This window comes from Taudactylus pleione, unplaced genomic scaffold (assembly GCF_031769625.1).
Source record: "Taudactylus pleione unplaced genomic scaffold, aTauple2 ptg000019l, whole genome shotgun sequence".
Taxonomy (NCBI): domain Eukaryota; kingdom Metazoa; phylum Chordata; class Amphibia; order Anura; family Myobatrachidae; genus Taudactylus; species Taudactylus pleione.
In genome coordinates, this window is record NW_028284421.1 from 19693736 (window position 1) to 19709594 (window position 15859).

At 44.1% G+C, this 15859-nt stretch overlaps 1 protein-coding gene across 1 annotated transcript in view; it reads right to left on the minus strand.

Annotated features, from left to right (window-relative positions):
• Positions 1–15859, minus strand: part of LOC148540389 (long-chain fatty acid transport protein 2-like) — a 114399-nt gene that overhangs the window by 21860 nt on the left and 76680 nt on the right. Inside the window, exon 7 of the mRNA XM_088443625.1 lies at positions 348–546. Within this exon, the coding sequence (XP_088299751.1) occupies positions 348–546 (199 nt within the window). The remainder of the gene's footprint in view (positions 1–347; positions 547–15859) is intronic.

Genomic DNA, 15859 nt, shown 5'->3' on the forward strand with positions numbered 1-15859 from the left:
TGCCCGCACACCGACCATCGTTTGGTCATTGAAGGGGCCCGTAAACAGGACGATATAAACGATGGAACGATAAACAATATCATTTATATCGTCCTGAAAATCGACCCTTGTGTATGCACCATGAGACTGTAGCAGGTTATCCCAATCAGACTGCAGAATTTGTGTAATGATTGTGCTACAGCTTATACTGCCCCTATTACACAAAATTTAGCACTTCAAACTTAAAAACAAAAAGACAGAAAAGTACAACAAGATATAGCCATATCAGACTACTTTACGTAAGAGAGAGAATTAAAGTTTTTCTGAAGGTTCATTTCAATGCTAAAATAATGCAGCAGATATCTTACCGAAATGTGTCGCCCACACGATCCTGGAAATAAATAAAGCCTTCTTTGTCTATCATTAGCAAGTCTCCACTGTTGAAATACAAATCTCCCTTTTTAAATACATCTCGAAGTCTCTTCTTCTCAGTCAGAGACTTGTCTCCTGCGTATCCCGTAAAAGCATTAGCACGAGTAATTTTTGCGACTAGCAGCCCAGTCTCACCTGTGATGAAATAATATGATAAATTACTCATTGTGAACTTTTAAGACAAATGCTATTGTACAGTTAAGTTCCACAGTGACACAGGATTTCAGTTTACAAACATGGTGGTAGGAAAAAAAAAGTCACATTATGAATACTTTAATTTATTTTTTGCTGTTGCTAGAGTGATTTTTTTCGGGTACCACTCTTTTGCTTACAGAATTTCAAACTACAATCACAGATACCTAGTAGTGGAGGAGACAATGAGGAGTAGTGTACATCTGGATAAACAATTCTTATTTATGGTGCATACACACGGTCAGATTTTTCCTTCAGATCTGAACGATAACTATTTAAAAATTGTTCAGTCGTTCATATCTGAAGGAAAATCTGACATATCTGACATGCCTGAACGATGGACGATGAACGATGCGCGTTCCCATTTGTCAGATAACTATATCTGACATCTGATGTGTTTGCAGTCAGACTTGGACGATTCCATTCATTTTAATGCAGTCAAAAATCGTTCAATCGTTCAAAACTTTGGTAAAATCGTTCAAATCGTTCAATCGTTCATCTGACAAATCTGACAAATATGACCGTGTGTATGCTCCATTACAATTAACTAGATTGGTTTGATACATGTAACCAAAGCCTGATTTTTGAAAAATAGTGCACTATTTTTTTATTTCCCTTAGGGAGAAATGTATCAAATCTTATAGATAGTAAGGACAAGCTAGGCTTAATCACCTTTCAGCTCCTAGTCTTGTGGAAAGGAGGATTTTGTCATTGTAGATGATTGATATGTGCTATGTTATTGGTTGAACCAATATAGGCTTTTGAGAAGTGACTTTAGATAGGCACACACTTGAACAATATACATTCAATCTGAACCCCAACCTACCAGTTGGTCCGACATTGGAAGAGTGTGTGCTCACCTGACCTCTGCTTTCATCCAATCTTGGTTGTCTGGTCAGGTCAAAAGGTTTTTAAACCTGCTTAAAAATCAGGATACCCAACCACCAATCAGTCAACCAATATAGAAGTGTGTATGCTGCTGCAACTGCTTTGTCCATTTCTTCTTCCGATTCCTCCCAAAAGTAGCTTCTTTGTGGTCTGACTGAAAGCATGTTATGTGTTAAAAATATTGAAAAAAAAGAGTGGGGTCCCCACAAAAATCAGTAACCAACCTGGACCAAAATAGGAGTCAAAACTGGCATGGGGTTCCACCTATTTTCCAATAACCAGCACTGGGCTGAATCTGCTGAGGAGATAATGCTTTAGCAAGGAGACACACAGCCCCAGCCCCAAACTGGTCAGTCCAGGGCTGGAATCCCCCGGTAAGTATGGACTGCTCCCTACCAAGGGAGAATGCACAGACCCCTTCCCTGCACCCTTGGGCAGTGGGTGTGGTGGTAATGGTAATGAAAGATTTAATAATATTGTTCTTTACAGGTGGCCTACAAATCACAGCAAGCCTGCCGCGGCATTATGGCACTTGTAGAACCACAAGTGCCAGCATGCCCAGACATTAAGGGTCTGCTGGCACTTGTAGTCTGTCTGTAAAGAAAATATTAAAATAAACACATGATACAGAAACTGAATGTTTTATTACTTTATTGAAAAAACACCCCCCACACAGCCCTCATTTTACAATTTAATACTCACAAAATCCTTGGATCAGGTCCTTTTCGGTTCATTTAGGCTTCCACGGGTTCATGGCAAAAAAAATAAACCAATGGACTTGCCCTCCATAGAGTTCAGATGCAGAATGGATGTCTGTTCCAAAATTGGACAAGTCTACACGCATAGATTGGATGTAGAATCTATGACCAGGTCTGCAGTAGAATTGTATAAACAGACTGGTCTAAAGTTGGATCCCCTGAGGATTGGACAAGTGTAAACCTAGCTTTAGATTGGGTACATGCTAGAGCAATATTGGCACAATACTGTATGTCGTTTCCAGGCATACTGGAACAACATATTTTGCGGATCGCACAGTGTTTTTGGCCGATTGTGCTTCTGTGGATCATATACGACATCTTCTGATCTATCGTGCTGCATGGCAGATCAGAAGATATTATGTACAACCCCATGCTTCTGGATGCAGCCACTGAATGTTATGTATTTCAGTGTACAGATTACCTCAATGATATTCCATCGGTCACCCTGTTGGCTGGGAAACACATTGTTCTAATATGTACCAACCCTTAGGCTTTTTTAGTGGGTGAATCTCATCAAGGACACTTGAGTATTACCACTTCACTTCATTATGTTTTACTGTGTTGTTTTTTCCACTCTATTTGATTTCACTTTTATTTCTCTCCCTCTCTTTTTACGTTTTCCTCATCCATTTCTCTTTCTCTTGCACCCTTCTATCCCATCCTGTTTTTCTTCAATCTTAGCAAAAAAATTCAGCTTACAGGTCTCGTACAGTATAATGTTGATTAAGGTTTAGCACATGCAGATTACTTTTTGTCTAATTTACTAACACAACAAAATGATAGCTTTTCGTGAGACACAAGAAGCCACAACTCCACCAGATGTTTGTGTGTGGTTATTGGGTCTGTTATTAAAGTTCCTTCCCCTAAAAATCATGTGGCCTGTGATCTTCTCTATTTATCAAGCTCTGACAAACAAGTTCTTCAGAGCCTTATCATCTGATAGCTAACATCATCTTCAGATGGTGTTTGCCATTGTAACCTATAGGCTACAATTTCACATCATCAGATATCCTACGGTTGCACATGTATGGCACAGTGAGCATGCATATGCACACTGCAGAAACTCCTGGCTGAGGAGCCCTGGATTTGTTAGAAAGAAGGTACTCCTGCACTGTCTCTTTACTGTGCATAAAAGCTGGGCACTAGAGCCCAGAGTCTGCAGGAAGATCTGACCTCCAATCTGATGTGCTACTGCACATGTGACTGCAGCCATTTTTTTGTGTACTGTGAGAATGACATGAGAGACCTGTTTATTACTTGCTATAAACACTGTACCAGCATACTAAACCACTACCGGATGGTAAGCTGCGTAGAAGAACCATGCTTCGTTTAAGCGCCGCTCCATCACCAGTGTGCATATAACAGCGAGTACAGGTGTATCTGCTACATCTATCAATAAACCAACCCCACTGGTTAATTAATTGGGCTGTTCAAAGTTTCAGTCATATGCTGGTATATGCCTACATAACTCTGCAATATCATCACCTGCACACACATCATTTCCAACAGGATTAACAAATATTGCAGCAAACTTAAAACATACGAAATCACCACAATGTGCAGCATGATGACATGTTAGTTTTTGGCAATTTATCATATCTTTGAATTAGGGGTGTGCACCGGCCACTTTTTGTGTTTTGTGTTTGGGTTTTGGATCTGGATCTTTCTTCGTGTTTTGGATCTGGATTGGTTTTGCCTAGAGATGAGCGGGTTCTCAGAGAACCGAGCCCATCCGAATTTTGCTTGGACCTGACTCGGATCTCAAAACCGAGGCAAAACCATAGAGTCATAAATCTCGCAGTTCGCGAGCTTACGTCTCTTTGATCAATGTAGTATATAGGGACCACGCGGCGGATGCCATTCACTCGGGATGTGGAGACTGAACAGGGAGGGTGGATAGTGTAGGGCTGGGAGAGTGGTGCTGTGTCCTGTGTCCTGGGCTGGTGCACTGCTGATTCATTCCGGGCTGTTCTGCTGAGTGCTGATCCATTCTGGGCTGGTGCTCTGCTGTCTGCTGTGTCCTGGGGTGCTGATCCATTCTGGGCTGGTGCTCTGCTGTCTGCTGTGTCCAACTGGGCTGGTGCAGAATACATCTGGGCTGGTGCTGCATCCATCTGGACCCAAGTTCTGGACTCTCACAAAAATATATATATATTGTAAAAAAAAAAAAAAGGGTCTTTTAGTGTAATATTTTTCTGTGTGTATGTGTGTGTGTTAGGCAGCAATGCAAGTTGCAACCTAGTGCTGCCTGACTCCAGTCATGATCAATTGCTGCTCTGGGCCCAAGTTCTGGAGCATAAAAAAAAATAAAAATAAATTGTCTTTTTTTTTATCTTTAACTGTCTGTGTTAGGCTTAACCGCACAAGATCTAGCCAGCAATGCAAGTTGCAACCTAGTGCTGCCCCACTCCAGTCACTCCAGTCATGATCACTCGCTGCTCTGGGCCCAAATTCTGGAGCATAAAAAAAACTAAAAATAAATTGTCTTTATTTATTTTTAACTTTAACTGTCTGTGTGTGTGCGTGTATCCAGCCAGCAACACAAGTTGCAACCTAGTGCTGCCCCACTCCAGTTGTGATCAATCACTGCTCTGGGCCCAAGTTCTTGAGCATAAAAAAATGTAAAATCAATTGTCTTTTTTTTTCAAATTTTTTTCTGTGTGAGCACGTCTGCACGTGTGTGAATTTTGTAACCGCACCTTGGCTACACTATTGGTGCTTGTGACACTGCTTCAAGACCACAGAAAATATGGAGGGCTGTCACATGACAGGAGAGCAAGGCCAAGAACCACATGTTGTATCTGTCACCAGCAGTGCAAGGCCATCAACTTCCTTGTCCTCTATGAAGGCCCATGCCCCAGGGCTTAAGTCACGCCATCGATATGGTAAAGCTACTATTACTGAAGTTTAGAAAAAAAATTGAAAGGAAATTTTCCTTTAGATAAACAAAAAACTGGCACTATGCCATTCACTACACAAAGTGAAAAGGAAAGGATAAGGCATTGTCCTTTCTTTATGAATACTGCTGATTCTGAAAGCCCTTCTGCTTGTAGTAGTAGTGATGGTGGTACCATTAAAACATTCGAAGTTGTTAAAATGAGTAAGCCAGCTCCGGAAAAATCAACTGTGTGCCCTGAGAAATTGAAATCACAAATCCCTGAGGAGAGTGCAAGTGTGTCCACGGTTGCCACATGTGAGCCAGATCTAAGTACTAGTGTACTGGAGGATCCTCCAAGTTCCAACATTTGTGTGCCCTCTGTAAATGTGGGGAAGGGCAGTCAACATCTTGCAGACGCAGTTGTCGAGGATGCTTCTGTGGAATTGCACATGGAGGAGGAGAATATTTTGGTAGTTGAAGGTGCTAAGGATGATAAGGATGTTGATGATGTAGATGTCGGTGTCGGTGATGAAGATGTTGATGCTGAGGATGTCCTTTGTGTAATTAAGGCAACAGCTGTTGCCCATGGATTGAAAAAGCCAAAGCACATTGTTGTCATGCCGGGACAAAACACAAAAAAATCCACTTCTCACGGGTGAAATTATTTCCACCCTGATCCGGGCAACAGTTGTTCAGACATATGTGACCATTGCCAAGCAAGAGTGAGTAGAGGGAGGGATCTAAACCACCTAGGAACCTCCTCCTTGTTACGTCACTTGGAGCGCATTCATCAAATATCAAAGTGTTTGTCGCCAAGTTCCAAAACTCAAAATGTAACAAGTCCAGTGTCACCTACCTGCTCCCTCTCTGTGGGATCCAAGCGCCTTCGATCTCCAACACCAACACCTGCATCATCAACATCTTCATTTGTCATCAGGAGTAATCCTGCTGCATCCAATGTTGTTATTCGAAGAAAGATTGACTCCTCTCCTATCCGTTATTCCTCAGAAAGATCCTTGATGACTACGCCTGTTGCTGCTGCTGTTGCTGTGAGTGGATCTTCATCCCAGAAGGGGACCAGGAGGAAGACTGCTTGTAGTGTATCCTCCAAAAAACAATTAACTGTCAAACAATCGTTTGCAAGGGCAAACAAGTATGACAGCAATCACTCAGTTGCACAGCGGATTACTGACCCCATAACAGCTATGCTGGTATAAGATGTGCATCCAGTATCCACCATTAATGCACTGGGTTTTCAACAGTTAATTGAGGTCCTGTGTCCTCGTTACCAGATCCATTCTAGATTCCACTTCTCTAGAAGAGCAATTCCAAGTCTGTACAAGGACATTAAAAAAAACCTTATTAATGTGCTCAGAAATGCCGTTGTACCCACTGTCCACTTCACCACTGATATGTGGACAAGTGGGACAGGGCAAACTAAGGATTACATGACTGTGACAGCCCACTGGGTAGGTGTATTGCCTACAACAGTAACAGCAGCAGCAACAGCTACCAAAAGACAGCTGATACAGAGGCAGGCTACTCTTTGTATAACTGGTTTTACTAAGAGGCATACCACTGAGAACTTCTTAGAAAAACTCAGGGAAATCATTGCTAAATGGCTTACCCCACTTGTACTCTCCTCGAGATTTGTGATTTCGGACAATGCCAGCAATATTGTGAGAGCATTACATGTCGACGAATTCCAACATGCCCCATGTTTTGCTCACACATTTAATTTGGTGGTGCAACACTTTTTAAAAAATGACAGGAGCGTGCAGGAGATGCTCTTCGTGGCGCGCAAAATATCTGGACATTTTAGACATTCGGCAACCGCTTGTCGAAGATTGCATGACCAGCAGGTACTGTTAAATTTGCCCTGCCATCAGCTGAAGCAAGAGGTAGTAATACAATGGACTATGACATAGGTCGTGGAAGGGGAATGCACCTTACTCAAGCGCAGTGGAAAATAATTTCCATGTTGTGCAAGGTTCTCAAACCCTTTGAACTTGCCACACGTGAAATTGATTCAGACACTGCCAGCTTGAGTCAGGTAATTCCCCTCATCAGACTTTTGCAAAAACAGCTGGAGAAACTGAAGGAGGAGGTGAAATGGAGCGATTGCGCAAAGTGTGTCGGACTGGTGGATCAAGCCCTTTATTTCACTTCACCAGGATGCAAGAGTCATAAATCTATTGAAATCTGAAAAATATATTTTGGCGACCATTCTGTATCCTAGGTTTAAGTCCTACCTTGTGAGTTTTTTTCCAACAGACAAAAATCTAAAAGAGTGCAAAGAGATGTTGGTAAAAAAATTGTCAGTTGCAGCCACACGTGAAATGCCATCAACTCATCCTTCAGTTTCTGCAGCTGCCAGGAAAAGACTCAATTTTCCTTACAGAATGCCTGCTGGTCATGCAGATCAGTCACCAAATAATGGCAACTGGTCGGGCCTGAGAGAATTGCCTACTAGTGACATGTCTTCTACCGTGACTATGTGTTATATGGTCTCCATTCACAGAATGGTGGAGGACTATTTCAGAGATAACATCCTAATAGGCATGTCAGAAAGTACCTTTCAGTACTGGCAGGAAAAAGAGGCAATTTGGAGTCCCATACACAAACTGGCTTTGCATTACTTAAGTTGCCCACCTTCCAGCGTGTACTCCGAAAGAGTTTTCAGTACAGCTGGCAACCTTGTCAGTGATCGGAGCAATTGGCAGTCCTTGTCGGTGAAATTATTGGTTTGTTAATCTGTGAATGTCCTGTTTCGTATACAACATAAGGGTGGGTGGGAGGGCCCAAGGACTATTCCATCTTGCACCTTTTTCCTTTCCATTATGTGCTGGTTGGGGCATTGCTGCCTGACATTTTAAATTAATGTTATGGTTGGTTTAGGAACCAATGATTTGTTTTTAAATTAATTTATTATCAATTTTACAGCCAGGGGCTGCACCAATGAATTTCTTTTTATTATTAATTATTCAGCCAGGGGCTGCACCCAATGAATAGTTTTTTACTTTTTTAATTAAATTATTACTAACTATTCAGCTAGGGGCTGCACCCAATGAATTGTTTTTTACTTTTTTAAATAAATTATTATTAATTATTTATTTAGCCAGGGGCTGCACCCAAACAAATTGTTTTTTACTTTTTTAATTAAATTATTATCAATTTTACTGCCAGGGACTACACCAATGAATTTCTTTTTATTATTAATTATTCAGCCCGGGGCTGCACCAATGAATAGTTTTTTAATTTATTTATTATCAATTTTACAGCCAGGGGCTGCACCAACTAGTATCAACTATCAATTCTTCAATCCTCAAGGGTATCCCAACCATCATCTTTGCACAGTCCTCAACTCTATTAATAATTATATCAATCAGTTTTGAGACAACAAGCTGGATGCAACCTTTTGGCCCTTTAACTAATATAAAAATCAATATTGTGAGCTGTGAGGTGGTCAAAATAGACTGGAAACGAGTGGAAATAAATGTTATTGATACTGTAGGAACAAAAAAAGGCCCATTTTATGTGATTTTAGCAGTTTTTTTTATTTTTTAAGAAAAAATCCAGATCCAAAACCAAAACACGAAAACAAAACATGGAGGTGATGTTTTGGCAAAACCAATCCAGATCCAAAACCAGGGGAGATCCAAAACCAAAACACGGGGATCGGCGCACATTTCTAGTATTGCCAAAACAACCCTTCCGTGTTTTGTGTTCTTGGTTTTGTGTTTTGGATCTGTATTTTTTTGGAAAAAAGCATAAAAACAGCTAAAATCACAGAATTTGTGGGTGTTTCTGTTCCTATGCTATTATTAACCTCAATAACATTAATTTCCACTCATTTCCAGTCTTTTATGAACACCTCACACCTCACAATATTGTTTTTAGGCCAAAAGTTTGCACCGAGGTAGCTGGATGACTATGCGTGGCCCATCTAGTAGTGACACTGCAGTGGCAGACAGGATGGCAATTTGAAAAACTAGGCCCCAAACAGTAGGTAATGCAAAGAATAAAAAGAGGTGCAAGATGGAATTGTCCTTGGGCCCTTCCACCCACCCTTATGTTGTATAAACAGGACATGCACACTTTAATAAACCATTCATTTCAGCACCAGGGACTGCCACACGACTGTGGCTGAAAAGATTGGTTCGTTTGGGCCCCCACAAAACAAGCTGGCAATTAATCTGTCCCTGCACAAACTGGCTCTACGGAGGCAAGATGTCGTCCTCATCCACCGATTCCTCACCCTCTTCAGTGTTGTCTACATCCTCATCCTCACAGAGTATTAATTCGTCCCCGCTGGAATCCACCACCACAGGTCCCTCTGTACTTTCTGGAGGCTGGTCTCCCTGGAAGAATTGATAATTCATTTTGATGAACATCATCTCCACATTTCGAGGAAGCAACCTCCTACGCCTTTCGCTGACAAGGTTTCCGGCTGCACTAAACACTCTTTCGGAGTACACACTGGAGGGGGGGGGGCAACTTAGGTAAAATAGAGCCAGTTTGTATAGGGGCCTCCAAATTGCCTCTTTTTCCTGCCAGTAAAGGTACGGACTGTCTGACATGCCTACTTGGATGCTGTCACCGATGCAATCTTCCACCATTCTGTCAATGGTGACAGTATCATATGCAGTGAAAGTAGACATGTCAGAAATTGTTGCCAGGTCCTTCAGTCCAGACCAGATGTCCAAACTTGGTCCTGTCTGCCCTGCATCACCGCCAGTGGGTTGCTTAGGATACCTAAGTTGTTTTCACCAGCAGGTCTTTGCACCTCTGCAGGCTTGTGTCGGCCGGAAAGAGAGACACCATGTAGGCTTTAAACCTAGGATCGAGCATGGTGGACAAAATGTAGGGGTCTGATTTCAACAGATTGACCACCCTCAAATCCTGGCAAAGTGAATGAAGGGCTTCATCCACAAGTCCCAAATACTGAGCGGAATCGCTCCATCTTAGCTCCTTCTTCACTTTCTCCAGCTGCTTCTGCAAAATCGTGATGAGGGGAATGTCAGTTGCATACCCCCTCCTTTGCCTATGTCATAGGTGGATGTATAGGCTTGAATGGCCTTTTTCTGCTCCTCCATCCTCTGAAGCATATAGAGGGGTGAGGGCCTGATTCAGAGCCTCTTGTAAGCGCCCGCTCGTTCGCTCTGAGCGATGTTCGCACAACTGCGCATGCGTATGTGTCGTAATGCGCATGCGCAAACCAGTCATTGCGGTCTGAAATCGTGTGCTCGCAAAACAGCGAGGGGCTGCTAATTTGATTGACAGAATGTACCGTTTGTGGGTGGTAACAGGGGAGGTGCTTGAAAACGGGGGAGTGGAGATCCGAACGCAGGCGTGCCTAACGGTCAAAAGGCGTTTAATGGGAGTGCATAATTAGTAAAGGAGCGTCATCGACCACGTCACTTGGTTGTCTTTTAGCCTGAACTGCTCGCAGTGATAGCGGTAAGAAAAACCTACCACAAGCACTGCGAGCAGTTCATATGCCTTTCGATGTACCTGATTAATCTAATAAATACCGGAGATGACGTGTGATGCGAACGGCAAAGGGGCGTCTTTACAAAATAGCGAGTGCATTTTTCATTCGCTCGCTCAGACATAGAGGCGTCAACAAACCACAAAGAGCGAGCGCTCAATTTAAATAGCCGGCCCCTTTTTTGGAACGACCGTCCGCAAATAGCGTCCGGCTCTGAATCAGGCCCTCAGTTCCACCGCATCACAATCTCTTGCCTCAGGTGATGGCAGGACAGGTTCAAGAGTGTTTGCTGGCACTCCAGTCTTCGGCACGCAGTTGCTGAATGCCGAAAGTGGGCAGAAATTTTTCTGGCCACCCAAAGCGTTTCCTGCACGCCCCTATCGTTTTTCAGAAAATTCTGCACCACCAAATTTATTGTGTGAGCAAAACATGGGACGTGCTGGAAATTGCCCAGTTGTAATGCCCGCACAAAATTGGTGGCATTGTCAGATATCACAATTCCCCAAGAGAGTCTAAGTGGGGTAAGCCATTGGGCGATGATTTCCCTCAGTTACTCTAAGAGGTTGTCGACGGTGTGCCTCTTACTGAAACCGGTGATACACAGTGTAGCCTGCCTTGGAACGAGCTGACGTTTCTGAGATGCTGCTACTGGTGACGCTGCTGTTCTTGCTGCTTAAGGCGATACATCTACCCAGTGGGCTGTCACAGTCATATAGTCCTTAGTCTGCCCTGTTCCACTTGTCCACATGTCCGTGGACATTGGGTACAACCGCATTTTTTTGGACACTGAGGACACTTTTTGTGACATCTCTATACATTCTCGGTATCGCCTGCCTAGTGATGTGGAATATAGATGGGATTTGGTACCGGGGACACACTACCTCCATCAATTGTCTAAATCCCACTGCACTAATGGCGGATACCAGATGCACATCTAACACCAACATAGCTGTCAAGGCCTCAGTTATCCGCTTTGCAACAGGATGACTGCTGTCGTACTTCATCCTCCTCGTTAAGAACTGTTGGAGGGTCAATTGCTTAATAAAAGAAATAGTGGTGTTCCTACTTCCTCTCTGGGATGATGAATGACTCCCAGAAGCAACAGCTGCAGCATCAGCAGTAGGCATAGCAATGCAGGATCCCCCCGAGGAATCCCGGATAGGAGAGTCAGTCATGCCAGTGACATGGCCTGCAGGACTACTTCTGATCCTGACTGAGGAGGAAATTGACGAGGAGGGAGTTGATGGTGTGGTTTGCAGACACTTGGATACAACAGTACAAAGTGATTTAGGTGTCCCTGGACTGCTTACGGTCTTAGTCACAGTTTCTGAACTTGACAGTAACTTTTTTTGAACTTGCTGCAGATGACGTATAATGGAGGATGTTCCTAGGTGGTTAACTTCCCTACCCCTTGTTATTCCACCTTTACATATGGTACATATGGCAAGACAGTTGTTGTCCAGATTTGGATAGAAATATTTCCAGACCAAAGAGGTGGAATGTTTGGTCTTCTGCCCAGGCATGACCGTGATGGGCATTTTCATCCCACGGACAACAACTGTCTGCCCTGGTGCCTGATTTAAACAAACCACCTGACCATCAGAATCCTCCTTGTCAACTTTCTCCTCAGCGCCAGTTACACCAATATACTCATCCTGTTGTACTTCAACAGCGACATCTTCAATTTGAATATCACCAAGTGGACTGTGGGTGCTCCTTCCATCACTTGCAGAGGGCGTGCAAATGGTGGAAGGAGCCACCTCTTCCTGTGCAGTGCTGTGAAGGTCAGGCATCGCAACCATCGCCACACTTGGACTCTTCATAGGGATTTGTGACATCTTCTTAGAATTAGAAAGCACAGTTCTTTGCTGTGCTTTTGCCAGCTTAACTCGTTTGATTTTTGTAGCGGGAGGAGGGCTTCCATCGTCATGTGAAGCTGAACCACTAGTCATGAACATAGGGAAGGACCTTAGCCGTTCCTTGCCACTCTGTGTCGTAAATGGCATATTGGCAAGTTTACGTTTCTCCTCAGATGATTTAAATTTATTTTTTAAGGTCATTTTCCTGAACTTTGCCATTTGGGATTTTATATGCCCTCTACTATGATATTGGGAATCGGCCTTGGCAGACAACGTTGATGGCATTTCATCGTCTATGTCATGACTAGTGGCAGCAGCTTCAGCACTAGGAGGAAGTGGTTCTTGACTTTTCCCTATTTTCTTTTTATCGGACAAATTTCTGTCTTCCATTTATGTGATATTGATGCACGTGCGGCTAAGGTGCACAGAAACAGAAAATTTTTTTTGGAGTGCACTTTGGGGGTTACACCTCCCTTCAACAGACGAGCCAGCCAGCTTTTTACTTATGACACAGGCATGCGCTTGCCGCCACTTTACTGATGCACGTGCGGCTACAGCGCACACAAGTCACAAACACATAAAAAGATTTTTTTTTTTGGAGCGCACCTTGGGGGTTACACCACCCTTCAACAGACGATCCAGCTGGGCCTTTACTAATGACAGAGGTGCATGCTTGGTGCTACTTTGTTGATGCACGTGCGGCTACAGCACACACAAGTCACAAACACAGAGAAAAAATATATATTTTTTTTGAAGCGCACTTTGGGGGTTACACCACTCTTCAACAGATGAGCCAGCTGGCCCTTTACTTATGACACAGACGCACGCTTGGCGCTACTTTGTTGATGCATGTGCGGCTATAGCACACACAAGTCACAAACACAGAAAAAAATGTTTTATTTTTTTCAGGCACTTTGGGGGTTACACCACCCTTCAACAGATGAGGCAGCCGGCCCTTTACTTATGACACAGGCGCACGCTTGGCGCTATTTTGTTGATGCACGTGCGGCTACAGCACACACAAGTCACAAACACAGAAAAAGATTTTTTAATTTTTTTTCAGGCACTTTGGGGGTTACACCACCCTTCAACAGACAAGCCAGCCGGCACTTTACTTATGACACAGGCGCACGCTTGGTGCTACTTTGTAGATGCACGTGCGGCTATAGCAAACACAAGTCACAAACACGAAATAAAAATGTTTATTTTTTTCAGACAACAGACGAGCCAGCTGGCCCTTAATTTATGCCACACACGCACGCTTGGTGCTACTTTGTTGATGCACGTGCGGCTACAGCACACAAGTCACAAACAGAAAAATGCTTTTTTATTTTTTTTGTAGTGCTCTTTGGGGGTTACAACGCCCTTCAACAGACGAGCCAGCTGGCTCTTTACTTATGACACAGACGCACGCTTGGCGCTACTTTGTTGATGCACGTGCAGCTACAGCACACACAAGTCACAGACACAGAAAAATATATATATTTTTTTTTTGGAACGCACTTTGGGGATTACACCACCCTTCAACAGATGAGCCAACCGGCCTTTTACTTATGACACAGGCGCACGCTTGGCGCTACTTTGCAGATGCACGTGCGGCTACAGCACACACAAGTCACAATCACAGAAAAATATATATTTTTTTTTTTTTCAGGCACTTTGGGGGTTACACCACTCTTCAACAGATGAGCCAGCCGGCCCTTTACTTATGACACAGGTGCACGCTTGGTGCTACTTTGTTGATGCACGTGCAGCTTTAGCACACACAAGTCACAAACACAGAAAACTATTTTTTTTTCTTTTGGAGCGCACTTTCGGGGTTACACCACCCCTCAACAGACGAGCCAGCCAGCCAGCCCTTTACTTATGACACAGGCGCACGCTTGGTGCTACTTTGTTGATGCACGTGCGGCTATAACACACACAAGTCACAAACACGAAAAAAAAAAATTATTTTTTTTCAGGCAACAGACGAGCCAGCTGGCTCTTTATTTATGCCACAGGTGCACGTTTGGTGCTACTTTGTTGATGCACGTGCGGCTACAGCACACAAGTCACAAACACAGAAAAATACTTTTTTATTTTTTTTTGCAGTGCTCTTTGGGGGTTACAACTAGGGATGTGCGCCGGACCATTTTTGCCGGATTTGGATTTGGATTTGGTTCTAATTCGTCGTCCGGCTTTGGATTTGGATTTGGATTTGCCAAACTGCGGTGACTGGCTTTGGATTTGGATTTGGATTTGGATTTTTTTACAAAAATTTACAAAAAAAGCTAAAATCACATAAATTGATCTTTTTTTTCTTCCTAGAGTATTATTAACCTCAATAACATTAATTTCCAGTCAATTTAGACCATATCACAGCTTATAATATTGTTTTCAACATTATTGGCCAAAGGTTGCAGTGAGCTGACTGGTTACTAAGCGACAAAGCAGCAGCACAACGACACAGACACCACAGTATAAAGCACATCTATGACACATTGCCACACAGCAGTGGCAGAAATGAAAAGTAGTGCACCCACCCAGTGGGGTACGGCCAGCAGAGTCACAGTACTTGTTTACAAAGTGGGCTACGGCCCTAGGAGTCACAGTGCACAATCTTATTAGCATTACACCGCACATAGGGCCTGATTCACATTACACCATAAAGTAGTGTCTCTTATTTATGTTACGACACACAGTAGTGCCCCTTTTACACAATGCCCACAGTAGTGACCCTTTTACACAATGCCCACAGTAGCGGTGTCCCTTACACAATGTCCCCCAGCAGTGGTGCCCCCTATGCAGTCCCCTTAGTAGTAGGGTCCACTATGCAGTGCCCCCAGTAGAATGCCCCCCAGTAGTATGCCCCCATTAGCAGGCCCCCCCAGTAGTATGCCCCCCATTAGCATGCCACCCAGCAGTATGCCCCCCATTAGCAGGCCCCCCCAGTAGTATGCCCCCCATTAGCATGCCACCCAGTAGTATGCACCCCCAGTAGTATGCCCCCCCAGTAGTATGGCCCCCCAGTAGTAGGCTGCCCCAGTAGCAGGCCCCCCCAGTAGTCGGCTGCCCCAGTAGTAGCCCCCCCTGTAGTATGGGCCCCCCCTGTAGTATGGCCCCCCCTGTAGTAGGCTGCCCCAGTAGCAGCCCCCCCCCAGTAGTAGTAAGCCCCCCCAGTAGTATGGCCCCCCCAGTAGCAGGCCCCTCAGTAGTATGGCCCCCCCCAGTAGCAGACCCCCCCCAGTAGTATAGCCCCCCCCAGTAGCAGGCCCCTCTGTAGTATGGCCCCCTCAGTAGTATAGCCCCCCCAGTAGCAGACCCCCCCCAGTAGTGCAGACCCCCCCCAGTAGTATAGCCCCCCCAGTAGCAGGCCCCTCTGTAGTATGCCCCCCCAGTA